Source organism: Accipiter gentilis, chromosome 6, assembly GCF_929443795.1.
Source record: "Accipiter gentilis chromosome 6, bAccGen1.1, whole genome shotgun sequence".
NCBI lineage: Eukaryota > Metazoa > Chordata > Aves > Accipitriformes > Accipitridae > Astur > Astur gentilis.
Window position 1 is genome coordinate 40717937 of NC_064885.1, and position 16436 is coordinate 40734372.

At 50.2% G+C, this 16436-nt stretch overlaps 2 protein-coding genes across 9 annotated transcripts in view; one reads left to right on the top strand and one right to left on the bottom strand.

Annotated features, from left to right (window-relative positions):
- LOC126039800 (basic proline-rich protein-like) overlaps positions 1-10039 on the bottom strand; it is a 31661-nt gene extending 21622 nt beyond the window's left edge. Inside the window, exons 1-2 of the mRNA XM_049803441.1 lie at positions 9911-10039; positions 8973-9460 (exon numbers count right to left, since the gene is read on the bottom strand). Coding sequence (XP_049659398.1) covers positions 8973-9460; positions 9911-10039 — 617 coding nt within the window. The remainder of the gene's footprint in view (positions 1-8972; positions 9461-9910) is intronic.
- Positions 8360-16436, top strand: part of SLITRK3 (SLIT and NTRK like family member 3) — a 33770-nt gene continuing 25693 nt past the window's right edge. For 4 of the 8 annotated variants that reach the window (XR_007506355.1, XR_007506354.1, XR_007506352.1 and 1 more), the window contains exon 1: positions 11772-15167. Coding sequence is in view for 4 of the 8 variants with exons in the window: in XM_049802983.1 (XP_049658940.1) it covers positions 12006-14930 (2925 nt within the window). In the remaining 4 variants the exon portion in view is untranslated. The other 4 variants (XM_049802982.1, XM_049802983.1, XM_049802980.1 and 1 more) reach the window with 4 other exon arrangements.

Below are 16436 nucleotides of genomic sequence, written 5' to 3' on the forward strand. Positions count from 1 at the left end.
CTTGCTTAGATAGCTTACATCAGCAGCAAAAATCAGATTTTTCAAGATGCCGCAGAGCAAGGAGAGCCAGGAATGGAGCTGGTTTGCTACCTGTGTGTGTTGGGCAATTGCCTGTGTCCAGTGTTGGCCCTGGTAGGACCTGTGTGCACTACAGGTCAGGAGTAACAGGCGTGTGGCAGTGATGCCATTTGGCAGTAAAACCGCTCTGGCAGGGAATTACAAAGGGCCTTGTCTAGCTTGTGTATTTAAGTTGGAAAACCGTTCAAGTTTGAGGGACTCTTCAATAGCATTTATGTAAGGCTGGCCCCAAATGGCTTCAGCAGGAATAGATTCTCTCCAGATGACTTAAATGGCAAAAATATAAAATGACACTTTAAACAGTGCAATTTAACAACTTAGTATTACTATCTGTAAAAACTAAATAAGAAAGAAAACAAACGAAAAGATTTTGCACTAAAAAGCACAAAAAGTCCGTAAGCCGGTGGGGTCCCCTAAGCAGCTGCTGAAAGAAGTGCCTGGTTTAGCAGGATGGTATACACCCCTGAAACCAGTTAGAGGATTATTTGGGACCTTTTGTAGAGAGACATCAAATGTTAGATCTTCCTTTATGTCTTATTTAGAAAAATAATGAAAACCACCTGTTAAAACTAGCAACCTTTGGGAGAACTATACTAAGAGTTTAGCTGGATTTATTACGCACTGAGACAGAGCTCTAAGTATGAAAAGGAATATTCACAAGTAGATTCACATACATTGGTCACTGGTCAGAAGCTTTTATGTGTACCTTGCATGGAGGGAATCCTTGGCACTCCCACGGTGTAAATTATTATTATTATTATTAATCCTTATGTTAGACTATTTCCACATTCACAGTAACCTCTGTGGGAAAGTGCAAAAGCTTGCTGGGTGGTGAAAACAGTTGCTGTAAACATACTTTCATTGATATTTTTTTTTCTAAAAGGGTTAACACCGTAAAACATAATTAGCCTCGAATTTTCATGGGTCCGTTGTATATTTAGCTTGATATATTAACGTCACCTTGGCTGCAGCCTTTGCAATGGCACTGTATCACTTAGGTCTTTCACTTTATTCCTTGATATCGCTCAGCAAGGAAGGAAGGACAAATCAGACAGCATCAGCTTGAAAATACGTTCAGAATATAACAGCTTGATTGCTGCTGACCACCCAGAGGACAGGTGTGACACATATTTATGGGCTTGATTTTAAACCAATATCCGTTCATTTCATTTATGAGTCCATTACATGTTTTATTTTGACAGTTCCACAGTGGTGTTCCTGCAGTCTTATGGCCATAAACTGTTCACAGTGGGTTGTGTAGCTTATTATTTGGTGTGTAGGCACTGTGCACCCCACAAGCTGATGAACTATGTACAATTTATTCATTGGATTTTAAGCCTAGTTAAATCAACAGCTAAAAGGAAGCCTTCCTTGCACTCTTGGAAACTTCTAACATTTAGGACTATAAAACTGGTTAGCAAATGCTGAGTATTGTTACGGATTTTACATTACAACATGGTACTCTCCTTTTTACACTAAGATTTTCATCCATATTCAGGAATCCCAATTCTCAGAGCTTTTTGTAAATCTCCTTATAGTGAGATTTTTCCTAAAATTCCAGTTTCTGTAAGGTGACTACCTGTGAAGCTGATATTTCTAGCTAGCTAACCAACTGGAGGTAGATGAATGGTACAGAAAGAAAGAAAATGAATAGAAAATGAAAACCCTAAACACAAGAACCTTGAAAAACTAAAGATACGTAAAATCATCCAACAGTGTAGGTTTGCCTGCATGTATGTGTTTGTATACACATATATATATATACTTTCAGGATTATGATTTTAGGCAATTGCAAGAATTCAGAGCTTGGATATGTTTAGAATATGACTTAGCCATGCATATACTGGCAGGCTAAAAACCTTCAGTTCTTTCACGTTCATTTTTTTATATCATTGTTTCTATTGGAATCTGGTTCCAAAACTGGTTTTTATTAAATTTTCCTACTGTATTTAATGAGGAGATACATATTTTAAAGGGTGTAGTATAGGATCACAAACAATTGTCCCTCAATACAAACAATCGCAGAAATGTAGGGCTTGGAGGATGCTCAGGGGATCACCTAAGCCATCTCTGGGCCACAGGAATTGCCCTCTGACATTCCTGACACAGAACCTCACCCGCCTTTTTACAGGCCTCTTATGCCAGAGGCTCTGCAACCTCCTTAGCCAGTCTTTGCCATCCTCACCATCAGAAACATCTTCCTAATATTTGGTATAAATCTGTCTAGCTACAAATTAAGGCCAACTTCTGGTTCTCTCTCTGATGCTATTTGTAGACAGCAAAGTATTCCCTTTATTTTTCAGCATACTTTTGTATAATTCAAAAGTATGACCATGTTCCTTCTACTCTTCTGTTTAGACCAGTCCTAATTCACTCTTTCCTCACAGGTCTTACTTTCTAGACCTCTGATCCTCCTCATACATCTACATATAATGACTATCTGGATGTAGTGATCAAAAATGGTGGTTCCCACTGTTCCCCGGAAGAGAAATTCAGTATTACGTAAAATAGCAAAAAGACCTATCTCGGTGGTTGAAAAATGAAAAGCAGCTATTTTCCTCAGCTTTTCCCTCTTGTGCAAAATGACATTAGACAAGGAAATGGGGCTCTACTGCATGGAAGGGATAGCCACACGACTCAATTTTTAATGCCGATTTCCATTGCCTAAGTCAGAACACCAGCTGCCTCCTCCCCTGGCTGGTGGGAAAGCCGGAGAATAACACTCCTCCAGAGGTCAGTTTGGAGCCGAAGGCTGAGGAAGACACGCTCAGGTACTTTAGCTGATTGTGTCTCTTGCCATTTAATAATTTTAGCATAATAAAAATAATATCTTAAGTGCATGCTAATGTGTTAATGCATCATGCACTAGAAACCCAAGTATTACAGTACTACATGCTAGAAAAGATCCACAAGTTTAAGACCAAATTCTCTTTGGTCATTTTTACAGACATACATTAGTCCACAACTTCCATTACAGCTAACTGAAATCGGGGTGAGTCAGCTCATTTTGAACTTCATAGCTGAGCCCATTTAGGATGAAAGATCACCTCTTATTCATAACTAGGGGCTGCTGTAAGACTTGTGTCATCAGCAGCGAAAAGAAAGGAGGGCAAGACTTGCAAGAGCAGAGAAGACATCATTCTCACCATCTCTTCCATGACTGTTGAACTACTTTTTCTAAGAGATTAAAATGACTATCCATCTTGCTGCCTCTGAGCTGGATGATAAGGTCTATCTCTACGTCTTAACTGTCCTCAGAGAGGAACTGCAAGTAGCGGTGCTGACAGGGAGCTTAGGAAAGGGAGGAGAGGGGGAAGAGGAGAAGTAGTTAACAGTAAACGGAAAATTCTGGCACCACTGGACTGGACGGAAGTGTCACAGTTGACAACACTAAAAGTAGGATCAAGACCGATCTAAAAAGCAATTTAGAATATGAGCTTTTCTTTCCAAATGAGCAGTAAGTGCCTTCCTTCACACAGAATTCAGTGCAGCAATAGTGCCTTCTATTACATTTTAAATTGATTGGCTTTATGGCCCAGTACTGGGGAATTGCCCTAGCATGATCTCGTCGGGCTCATGTTTCTAATTCTGGCAACTCTAAATCCAGATGCCCTGAAAATCCATGCTTTTGCTTACAGTGTGTGCTGTAGGGTAATCTCCATTTTCGTGTGCCCAGGCAAAATAAAGGAACCAGGATGTATGTAAGATTAGCCCACAACGTGAAAAGAAAACCAAGTGAAGCAAATTAGAAATTGCAAAAGAAAAGTTTTATACGCAGAGTGCGTATGTGTGAAAATAAACCATAACCATCATTCTGCAACAAGTGTTTCAGCTAAGAGAATTCAAACAGTGGTTTTGCATTATCTAAGCTTTTTCTTATGGGAGCAACGAAGCAGTTATCATCTGGAGGTCTGTGTGCTGCCCCTGGGGGCTTTGGGCGATGGATGCAGAGATTTAGAAAACACAGTTCCAAGTCCATGTTCTTCCTTTGCGTGGTCCATGTTCAGCCTCATTTAGGACATCAAAACCTGTTCTTCTGCTCCCAAGTAGAAATAAGTCTCTCCACTGAAAAAAAAACAGCTTAAAAAAGATGCAGTACATTGTCAGGAAGGAGGATGTGGCTGTATGGCTGCAGAATTGCCTATGTGAAGTATGGGAAGAGCTGAAGAAGCCCCTGTCTGCACTGGAGCAGAGCTCATAACTCTGTAGTTCGGATGGGAAGAGATCACCCTAAGGGAATTATTCTACCTTTGATCCACGCATGAAATTCTGGCTGCTGTCAAAGGAAGTTGTGCATGCCTAACCATGGCTGTATATCATTCTAATAAAGGCCAAAGAGAAGCTCGTATATAAGTGGAGTGCGAAGTTTTTTGACACTGGCTATAATAAATACCAGCACATTTAGAAAAAAATGCAGGCTTGCGTGCCTGAGGTGGGAAAAAAGCTATAGCTGTGCCTGATTTACTAGAAGGAAATATTTAAGCCTGTTGAATCGTTAGATAAAAAACTGATCTTGAAATGTCAGGAATTGGTGAGGATAACTGAACTGTCAGTTTTGTCCATTAAAAACTCCCTTTTATTTTGCCTACTTTTCTCTTTTATTTTTAATAACAATCCATTAAAAATACTGCACTTACGATTTGCTGGTATTTGCTGTTCTACTTTAATACTATCCATTAGTTCTTTCCTCTTTTCTTTTTAATATTTACACATATCATCAAATACTGGGCAAAACTTCTCTGCTGAAAAAAATCCCATGAGTAAAAACCAATTACATATAGCTTGTTACTGAGGGCACGGCTCGGGTTTCTGTACAGCTTCAGTGTCCTTTTCAGTTTAAAGTAGCTGAGGACCTTTACATTAGAACCAGTCCACGACAATATAATTTGGTGCATTGTTATTTCTTAACTTCATCTAAAAATCATGCGTCAGTTATAGTCGATATAACTGCCCCGGGAAGAATCAACAGGTATTCCATAGGATAAATTATAACTGATAATGAGGTGACTAACAGTAAAAATTGTGGCCAGGAGCATCAGTTTGACATAAGAAGCTCTCCAGGCCGAAGGATTCCAGCTGGAGAAGCCCGGTGTCAAATTCTTACTTTTCCTCCGTTTCATGTGTATTCACCAATGCTTATGCAGTTCAAATAATCTGTGCCTGTACTTATACATGGTGTGTCAAATACCAGGACTGTACACAGGAAAGGATACCAGCCTTCAGGTGAGCAGCCAGTAACAGGCTGAAGGTACCTGAGGGCTCCTGCAGCAAGCCTGGAAGTCAAAAGAAGGACTGAACCTTGGCCCGAGTTCTCACCGTCCAAATGTGATCCTCCAGCTGGCAATGAAACCTTCGCATTGACTCGAGGGGGACAGGACAGCCCTCTGCATCGAGTTCGGGTCCCCTTGAAATGAGTCTGAACCGTTGATGTAATAGCAAGAGAGGTCGTGGTCCCTGAAACAGTGCTGGCACAATGTGACATAGGTCTTAACGGGAATATTCTCTTCCAAAGAAGGACTGTAGGTGAATTCCACCTGGTAATTTTGTTTCTCTGTCTGTTTGGTAAATGAACTAAGTAACAGAGAGGGAAAAAGAAAAGTTAAGCTTCGTAAACTGTTTCACTAACTGCTTTTCAGAGAAGATTCTCTATTCTGATTTTCCTCTATCAACTACACTAAATCACTAAAATTTCTCAGTTTGAACAATCTGTAATATACAAAACCAGGAATATTTTAAATGTTCTTTTAAAAAAAGAAAAGGAAGGGGGGGTGGGGGGTAGAGGGTGGGAAATCTCAATTTTAAATATATTTATCTGAACACACCAGACAAATGGAAATCCCTTGGGGACACAAGAGGGGTCACCAGACCAGTGAAAGAATTTTAAGCCCTTGCTCCCTGAGGCTCAGCTTTGAACCCAGCCCAGGCAGACCGATGGCGTTATCAGGCGCCGGCCCCTTGCAGCCTTTGCAGCTATGAATGTTTCTGCCCAGGACCGCTCTCTGCGTGCTGGAGAGTTACAGCACTGTATTTTCCACAGCCCGGCGTTCCGGCCTTTTCCTCCTAATCCGCGGGTTTCCATGTTCCATCGACGAGGCCCCCCAAAGGCCGGGTGCCCCGCGGGAAGCCGTCTCCAAGCCGCGGGGCCTTGCCCTGTACCCCGACGGGGAGCACACGAGCATCTCTCCCCGGAGCACCCGGCTGGCAGCTCTCCCAAACGAGCACATGTGGGCTTTGCGTCACGGATTAATCAGCATCGCAGTCTCGCTCGTGCCTCTCTGCTCCCCCTCCCACGCTTGGGTTCCCGCATGTTCACCTGCCCCGATAAATGGCAGCTCGAGGCGATGCCCTTGCCTTGCCGCCGGCGTGCGGCGAGCTGGGTGCGAGAGCACGGCAGGAGCCGGCTTTGCTGGGGCTTTTAGGCAGAAAATCGGCTGGAGCCCAGGCGCTGGCTGTCTAAAATCTTTCAACGCCCGGATCCAGAACCTCTGAACTACTGTCTAGCTTTAACAAAATATAGAGAGCCAGGAAGCAGCTCCCATCTATAATAATTACAAGAGAGTTTCCCTTGCCCTTGCGCTATTTATTGCTTTTGCCCTTACCATAGATTGCTCGAGACAGAAGAGACTATTATTAAAGATCAGAATATTTCTTTCTGGACAGGCAGGGCGAGCTTTGGTAGAAAACTCCCTCTTTCTCTCAACCGTTGCCACTTCTATTAGAAAGCGAAGGGGCTGGTTTGCACTGCAGACTGAATGAAGCATTAAATGACTGCGTTGCAATGACTGCAGTGGGGGGAATGGTCGCCTCCAGTGGAAACGTAGTGCTGTAATGATACTTTTGGAAAGGTACAATAATTGTTCGAGTGTCCTTTTCTAATTTGTTACAAAAGTTATCCGTGGCTTCTCTGTCCCTTTTTTTCACAAGGCTCTCGGGGGGGGGGGGGGGGGAAAGGTGTGTTTCAGTAATTACAAGTGAGGCTGGATAGAGGCAGCCAGGTGGGCACCTGCCAGCCTCCCACCCAGATGACACACATCTTTACCGACTCCCCAGCTCCAGGACAGGCTTTTGCAAGGAAATAGTTCGCTTTCCGATCCTAATAATCATTATTAATAACCGAGCGGTGTCCTAATGTTGGTTACATCAGTCCGCCGTACCCTTAGCCAGAGCTCCTGCCGATAACACGCTGATCTCGTTCTCAGCAGGTTTGTGTCGACAAAACGAGCAGAGACAGCAAGGCTGGGAGCTGCTGGGGCTGGAGGGAGATGTGGGGGAATGGCCCACGGCGATTTCTGTCTCCCGGCGTGGGGAGGGGGGGACACGACAAGGGGACCCAGGTCTCTCAACCCAGAGCGAGCTCAGATCTTCCTCCTCGTCCCTCTGCGAACCTGTAGGACGCAGAAAGGATGCCAACGGGAGGTGAGGGCCGATATCCACCCCCTCCGCTCCCCTCCCCTTCTTCCGAGGGCATCCCGCGGGGGACTGCCCTGGGTGACAGCCGAGCAGGAGGCGAGGGAGTGCGGGGCAGCACAGCCGCCCCAGGGCCCGGCCGGGAACCGGCGGGATGTCCTTGGGACCTGCAGCCAGCCCTGCCTGCGAGCAGGGGGACCCGCCGGGGACGCTGCCATCCCCGAGGAGCCCTGCAGCGTTGGCTGATTTGCATTCAAGGGCCATCCCCCCCCCCCCCACACACTTCACACCCCCCCACCCCCCCCCCCCCTCTTTTCCAGCCCATCTGCAAAACTTGAAGGCAGAAGCCCTGAAAAGGATGACGAGCCTTATTCGGTGGCATTTCGGAAAGTTGCCGGCTGGGGGAAGCGGCAATGCAAGGTCAGGGCAGGATGGCTGCAGCCCCCCCCCCCCCCCCCCCATCTCCCCTCCCTCAATCCCCGCCCGGCACATCAGCATCCAGCCCTGCCCGCCCGGAGCGCAGCACCGGCCGCTGCCGCCCGGCCCAGCACACCCCCCCCCCCCCCCCAAAAAAAAAAAAAAAAACCACATCAGGGTGCAAGGGTGGGGAGGGGGAGTGTGCCTAAGTCGTTTCTCCGAGTTGCTGCTAAAGCCGCTGGGCGAGCTTGTTACCAGAACAAACTGTCGTGATTTCCCCTTTCGCCCTTTTTCTCCGCCTTATCTCTTTTTTCTTTTCTTTTTTTTTTTTTTTTTTAAAGGGGGGGGTGTCAGGTGCATGTTGCCTGCTGGTACCCCATCTTCCTCCCGCGTCAGAAAAAAAAAAAAAAAAAAAAAAAATGAATGATGCAGCAATTTAATTAAGGAGGGAGCGGGGTGCGTCCATATTGCACCGCTGAAGAAGAGCTTCGCAGGCTGGGAAAGATGGTGCACGCCCGCGGGCGCGGAGGCAGCGCCCCTGCCCGCGGAGAGCTCCGTCGGGGGGGCAAAAGACCGCGGACCCCCCGGGCTCTCCCTTCCCGCACCTGCAGCTTTGCCCGTCAACTTTTTCCTACCGAGCCGCGGTTCCAGTTAAGTCTCCTCCCGGCCGACTTCCCCCCGGGCGTGTTGGGAAAGGGGGAGTTTGGATTTAAAGCGAAAACCGGGAGCGGGGGGGGGCGGGGGGGGGTAACCCACGCCCCCCCACCCCCTCCCCGGGGGAATTACGCGGGGGGTTCCCGCGGGGCGCGCAGCCTTTCGGCCCCGCCGTGCCTGGAGATACGCGTGGGTGCGCACCCGCGGGTGGGTGCGGACACGGAGGGGGGGGGGGGGGGGGAGATGTAAAAGGCATGGCGGGGGTCACCTCCTTCCCCGACCGACCCACCCCCCCCCACCCCCCCCCCGGCCTCGGCGCATCTTGCTCGCCAACTTTCAGCCACGGGCGAACCCACGCAAACCTCCCTCCGCGGATTTCCCCCCCCCCCCCCCCCCCACCGCGCAGCCCCCGTTACCTGCCTGCGGCTCCCGGGGCGGGCAGATACCGGCCGGCGGCGCTGGTCCTCCGCCTCCGCGTACATTCCGCGGTAGGGGCCGCGCCGGGGTTGGAAGGATGAGAAAGGTGCCGGGTGTTTTCCCCCGAGGGGTGTTTTTTTGGGGGGTGGGGGTTTTTGGGGTTTTTTTTTGGCTTTGCCTCCCCGGCGGGAGGGAGGCTGCTGGATCCTGGAAAAGGCGGAGAGGCTGGAGCCGCGGCGACGGCACCGGGACAGGAGGGAAGAAGGAGAAACCGAGGGAGAGGAGGACGGGGAGGAGGAGGAGGAGGAGGAGGAGGAGGAAGAAGCGCTGGCAGCGCAGGGGTGCGCGGAGGGGGGGAGCCGCGGTGGCCGGGCCGGGACACCGGTGTCCCTCTCCGGGGCCCACCGGGCTGCTCTCCGCCGCAAGCCCCGGCAGCTCGGCTGGAGCTTACGGTCAAAGCATCTTTGATTTCCTCTAGAGTTGGGCGCTTTTTTTTTTTTTTTTTTTTTTGGTCTTTTTTGGGGGGGTTTGTTTAGAAAGGGAGGAGGGGGGGTGCAAATTGGGACCCATCCCGGCGGCTTTTTCCTCTCTGCTTCTTCTTGGGGTTTTTTTCCTCCCCCATCCGCTCGTTTCCCACTTCCCTTCCTCTCCGCCAACCAGCCCCCTCCTTCCCTCTTTGGAAAAAAAAAAAAAAAAAGAAAAAAAATTAAAAAAGGCAGGGGAGGGAAAAAAAAAAAAAAAAAAAAAAAATGTATAGTCAGGGCTTCCCAAATGCGCGCCCCCGACCCGGTGCCAAGCGCGCCCCCTTCATTCGTTCCCCTTCTTGAAGCTCATTTTCATGACGTGGAAAAGCCTGATCCAGGGCAACAACACCACGGCGCGCACACACACACACACACGGACACGGACACGCACACACGGACACGCACACACACACGGACCCGGGGAAGGAGAGGAGCCCGAGATCCTCCGCCGCGCCCCAGCCCTCCCGCTCCGCGCTGCCGGTGCCCGGAGAAGGCGGCGGCGGTGCTGGAGCCTGCAGCAGCCCCTCTCCTCCCTCCTCCATTGAGTGTGCCAAACAGCAGCTCTGCATCCTAAAGAAGATCATTGAGGGGCTCATTGCATTCCCAGCACGTCTCAGGCTTGCTTCTTTTTTTTTTTTTTTTTTTTTTTTTTGCCTTTTTTTTTTTTTTTTTCCTTTTGCCTCAGCTTCAGCAGGAGTAGAGAGAGAGGGAGAGAGAGAGAGACAGAGAGGGAGAGACAGAGAGAAACCAGCAATCTTTAAACTCGAGCCTTTTTTTCCCCCTTTCCCTCTTTTTTTTTGTTGGTAACGATGTGCTAAAATCTCTCCTGGAAACCGGTAAGTACAACCTTTCTGGATCCCTTTTGTTTCCGCCTAGGGTCAAAGACACCCCCTCTTCCAAAAAGAAGATATAATAATCCTCTTTATTTATTTTTTTATTTTTTATTACAGCCCTTGCAGAAGAGAAAGAACTTAAGTGGCTAATATTTTGTAAAGGAGACAGAGAGACTGATACTGCAATATAGCTCTCATCTCTCTCCCTTCTTCCCAATTAGATGCTGGTTTTAATTGCAGAGGGTATTTCTCTTTTCATGCTTTCAACCATCTCCTCTTTCCCACAGGGGAGGGTTTCATTTGCAAGTTGATCCTCAGGATTTCTGTTCCTCTGGCATTTCTCTCCCCTAAATGCATCTTTCTGCTCTTAAGTTTGCGGATGGGGGGCAAAATTTTCTAGTTCTGACACGAGGAAGGCAAAAAGGACCTTTTCTATTGAAAGATTCAGACTAAAAGCAACGATCGCTCCGAATAATTCTAATGGGCATTTCAGTGATTCAAGGAAGGCTGCATCACCGCCGTTATTATTACCATCCTTAGCATTTCTCTGTGCCCGTACATTTAAAATCTCTGGTGAAAGGAAGGGTGAAACCATATGTTGAAGGAGCTGCATCTCATTAGTACAGTGTTATTTTCACCTGATTGGAGAAGAATGGTGTCTTCGTTCGGAAACATATATAGTAGGATAGATAATTTATCGGCTGGTAAGTGTCAAGGTATTTTTTTCTTCCACTTTCAGCTTTTTAACCGGGTCTCCTGCTTGGTCCTGGGGGCGCAAAATACCCTAATCCGAGGCAGGCTGAGCGTTTCCATCCTAGGTGCCTCTTCAGCTGTCACTTCCCTTTAGATCTGCTGATCGCATGGGCATGTGCTTTAGAAAGATTAATCATCTCTAAATGCTTTAATCAGCTAAAATGACTAATATGTGGTATGTATTTATCTGATAATATACCAGTTGCATTAATTCATCGGCGCATTTGAAAGGGGAAGGTTTTCTTTTACCTCAGGGTTGTTAACCGTTTACCGTTTTAAAGATGCTGTGGGGATTTCTGAAGGGAACCGTTCTGCCAGGGACATCAGCAAACCTTGCACATTCCTTCGAACTTACGTATGGCATGTATTGAGCCGGGAGGGAGAGAGATCCGAGGACCGAGATTCAATAACTTTGGGAGTTTGCATGTATGAAAGATGTAGTGCGACACTGGAGAAATCTACCCACCGGTATTTCCCCCTGTAGCCAATGCGGGCTACGATGGCTACAAAGCTAAAATTGCAAGCGAGCGTGAAAGCCGTGCGGTTCTCAACACCGGTCCTAAGGTGGAAAACACGCAAAGACGCAACACGTTCGGAGCCGTGTGCTCGTGTTGCTGTGTGGGGCTGCATGTGCCGTCCTCTTTATAGGTGGCATTTACCAAAAGGGGGGGGGGGGGGGAGAAGGGCGGCTGATATCGCGTGATTAAACCCTTCTACCATCTCTTAAGTGCAAATCGGGGCAAGGCTCGCCCACCCGACCCCCCTAGAGTCGGTTGTGGACGTCTGGCCAACAATTGCTGAACTTTCCAGGAGCCTAACCCGAGTCTAGCAGGTAGGGGTTTAGTAAAAGGAGCGGGGCGGGACAGAAAGACTGAAATCTGCATTTTTCTTCCCGTTGCAGTTTTGTAAACACCGACAAACGATGAAACCTTCCACGGCAGAGACGCTTCATAAAGGGAGGATGTTGTGGATAATTCTTCTAAGCACAATTGCTCTAGCATGGACTACACCAATTCCCTTGATAGAGGACTCGGAGGAACTCGATGAGCCCTGCTTTGATCCATGTTACTGTGAAGTGAAGGAGAGCCTTTTCCATATACATTGCGACAACAAGGGATTTATAAATATTAGCCAGATAACAGAGTCGTGGTCGAGACCTTTTAAACTTTACCTGCAGAGGAATTCCATGAGGAAATTGTACACCAACAGTTTTCTTCACTTGAACAATGCTGTGTCTATTAACCTTGGGAACAATGCCCTGCAGGACATTCAGACGGGGGCTTTTAACGGGCTCCGAGTTCTGAAGAGGTTGTATTTGCACGAAAACAAATTGGACATTTTCAGAAACGACACTTTCCTGGGTTTGGAAAGTCTGGAATATCTGCAGGCAGATTACAATGTCATTAAACGGATTGAAAGCGGGGCGTTTCGAAACCTGAGCAAATTGAGGGTCCTTATCCTAAATGACAATCTTATCCCCATGCTTCCCACCAACTTATTTAAGTCCGTGTCCTTAACCCACTTGGACTTGCGCGGGAACCGGCTCAAAGTCCTTTCGTACCGCGGGATGTTGGACCACATTGGCAGGAGCCTGATGGAGATCCAGCTGGAGGAGAACCCGTGGAACTGCACGTGTGAGATCGTGCAGCTGAAGAGCTGGCTGGAGCGCATCCCCTACACCGCCCTGGTGGGGGACATCACCTGCGAGACCCCCTTCCACTTCCACGGGAAGGACCTGCGGGAGATCAAAAGAAGCAAGCTCTGCCCCATGCTGTCCGACTCGGAGGTGGAAGCCAGCCTGGGCATCCCGCAGCTGTCGTCCAGCAAGGAGAACGCGTGGCCTACGAAGCCTTCCTCCATGCTGTCCTCCTTCCATTTCACCGCTTCCTCTGTTGAGTACAAAACGTCCAACAAGCAGCCCAAGCCCACCAAGCAGCCCAGGGCGCCCCGGCCTCCCCCGACGTCCCGCGGCCTGTACCCCGGGCCCAACCAGCCGCCCGTGGCTGCCTACCAGACCCGGCCCCCCATCCCCATCATCTGCCCCACCGGCTGCTCTTGCAGTTTGCACATCAACGACCTGGGCCTGACGGTCAACTGCAAGGAGCGAGGGTTTCACAACATCTCCGAGCTCCTGCCCAGGCCCTTGAACGCCAAGAAGCTGTACCTGAGCGGGAATTTGATCCAGAAAATCTACCGCTCCGATTTCTGGAATTTTTCCTCCTTGGATCTCTTGCACCTGGGCAACAACCGGATCTCCTACGTGCAGGACGGGGCTTTCATCAACCTGCCCAATCTCAAGAGCCTCTACCTGAACGGCAACGACATCGAGCGGCTCACCCCGGGCATGTTCCGGGGCCTGCAGAGTCTGCACTACCTGTACTTCGAGTACAACCTGATCAGGGAAATCCAGCCGGCGGCCTTCAGCCTCATGCCCAACCTGAAGCTCCTCTTCCTCAACGACAACCTGCTCCGCACCCTGCCCACCGACGCCTTCGCCGGCACCTCCCTGGCCCGCCTCAACCTCCGCAACAACCACTTCTTGGCTCTGCCGGTGGCCGGGGTGCTGGAGCACCTCCACGCCATCGTCCAGATCGACCTGAAGCTCAACCCTTGGGACTGCACCTGCGACCTGGTGCCTCTGAAGCAGTGGCTGGAGGCCCTCAGCTCCGTCAGCGTGGTGGGCGAGGTGCTCTGCGCCAGCCCCGACCGCTTGGCCCGCCGCGACCTCCGCTCCCTGGAGCTGGCCGCCCTCTGCCCCGCCGCCCTCCGCCCCGCCGCTTCTCCGCCGGCCGCCGCCGCCGCCCGGCCGCCTCCTCCTCCTCCGCCTCCTCCTCCTCCTCCCCATCCCGCCGCCACCGGCGCCGCCGCCTACGAGCTCCCGCCGCCCGCCGCCGTCCCCCTCTCCGTCCTCATCCTCAGCCTCCTCGTCCTCTTTTTCTCCGCCGTCTTGCTGGCCGCCGGCCTTTTCGCTTTCGTCCTGCGCCGCCGCCGCCGTAAGCTGCCTTTCCGAGCCCCGCGGGGGGAACCGGCCGACCTGGGCGGCGTGCCGCTGCGCTGCCCGCGGCTCTTCGAGGAGGGAGGCGGCGGCGGCGGGGGAGGCGGCGGCGGCGGCGGCGGCGGCGGGGAGCGCTCCCCGGAGAAGGCGCCCCCGGCGGGCCACGTCTACGACTACATCCCGCACCCGGTGACCCAGATGTGCAACAACCCCATCTACAAGCCGCGGGAGGAGGAGGAGGAGGAGGAGGAGGCGGCGAGTGGAGGAGGAGGAGGAGGAGGAGGAGGAGGAGGAGGAGGAGGAGGAGGAGGAGGCGGCGGCGGGGAGGCGGCGGAGCTGCTGCGGGGCGGCGGCGAGCGCTTCGGTCCCCACGCCGTCGCGCAGGAGCCGGGTACCAACTACCGCACTTTGCTGGAGAAGGAGCAGGAGTGGAGCCTGGCCGTGTCCAGCTCGCAGCTCAACACCATCGTCGCCGTCCACCCCCAGCACCCCGCGGGCGGAGGGCTGGCGGCGGGCGGAGGCGGCGGGGGGCTCGGGGGAACGGCGGCGGCGGCGGCGGCGGGGGGATGCCCCCCGCGGGACCGCGACCGCCCGCCGCCCTGCGCCGTGGGCTTCGTGGACTGCCTGTACGGCACGGTGCCCAAGCTGAAGGAACTGCACGTCCACCCCCCTGGCATGCAATACCCGGACCTCCAGCAGGACGCCAGGCTCAAAGAAACCCTGCTCTTCGCGGCCGGCAAGGGCTTCTCAGACCACCAAACCCCCACAAGCGAATACCTCGAGTTAAGGGCCAAACTCCAAACCAAGCCGGATTACCTCGAAGTCCTGGAGAAGACCACGTACCGGTTCTGACCGCCGCCCACCCCCCCCACACCCCCCCCCCCCCAGCCCCGCCGCCCGCCCCGGCACCGCCGCATGCGAGTAGAGGATACAGCTGTGTGCTCTCCCCCGCCAGATGTGCGCGCTGCGGGGAAGGGCCGTTCTCAGATCATTAATCGACGAAGTGCCTTCGCAGACTTTTGCCAGCAGATGTTAATCAATCATTATTTTTTATACTGAAACTGAGACTTTGACTGTGCCATGTCTAAGGTATATTATTATTATTATTATTATCGGGGATCTTTGTATTGATCCTGATTGAGTAAATCCTATGTGTGTCTCTCACTCTTTTTTTCTTTTTTTTTTTTTTTTTTCCTTTTTCATTTGTTTTCTTTATTGTTTTGTTGTTGTCGTTGTTGGTTGGTTGGTTTGTTTGGTTTGTTGGGTTTTTTTGGTTTGTTTTCTTTTTTTTTTTTTTTTTTTTTATTTTACGTTGAATTAAACTTCCTTTATATTTTCCCTTGGAGGGGAGGGGGAGGGAAGATGGCATTTTGTGGCTTGCTTTCTTCTTGCCCATCATGGCACAGATTCTGTACATTTATTTAAAAAAAAAAAAAAAAAAAAATGCAAAGAAGCAAACGAGCGCAGTTTGCTGCATGCCTGGAAAACTGCAAGAGGGAAGGGAGGGGAGGGTCTTGCTCGAATGTCTCTACTCCGGTTTCTCTCCCTCCCTCGCACGCACACTCACCCTCACCCTCACCGCCCCCCCCCCCCCCCCGCCGCCAGCCCGGCCCCTCCGCGCAGCCCCCGCGGCCGCGCAGCGCGGGAGCGGGAGGGTCCCGCTGGCCGCGGAAGGGGAAAGAAGCCCCCTGGGCCGAGAGGTTGGGGGGGTGGGGGGGTGGTGGTGGTGTGGGGAGAGGAAAGCCACCCGGAGCCGAGCAGCCCAAAAGATGTAACCACGTGGCGCACACACCTAGGGGATGCTCAGTGACACTTCATCATGACGCCATGGGGTTTTTTGGAGGACATCCGCACTTTCCTAATAAAAGCAACGTGCAAATATACAGGAAAAGGAAAAAAAAAAAAAAAAAAAAAAAAAAAAAAGGCTACTGGGCACCTATCACTAACAGCTTTGTAGGAAGCATTTTTAATGTTTTCTCTCATACACACGCACACACACACACACAGAGGTACAACAATGTGCATATATTTATTCTGTAATTTCAAGTGAATATAAATTGTAAAGGTAATGTTTAATCATTGTACAGTGATGCGTCTGGTATAGCTTTCCTAATAAAACGTTTTGAAAAAAATGCATATATATATATATATACCCATATATATATATATAGGAATACAAAGCTTGAACCTGAAACTTCAGCTTCCCCCTACTGAGATTTCCTTCCCCCACCTTAACCTTGAAAGCTATTTTATTAATAACAGTTCAATGCACTGTGATGTTAAGAGAGAAAAACCCTGTACGGCTTCTCTTGCCAAGATACCACCCGAGACTTTTAAAAAATCCGATTTACAATCTGT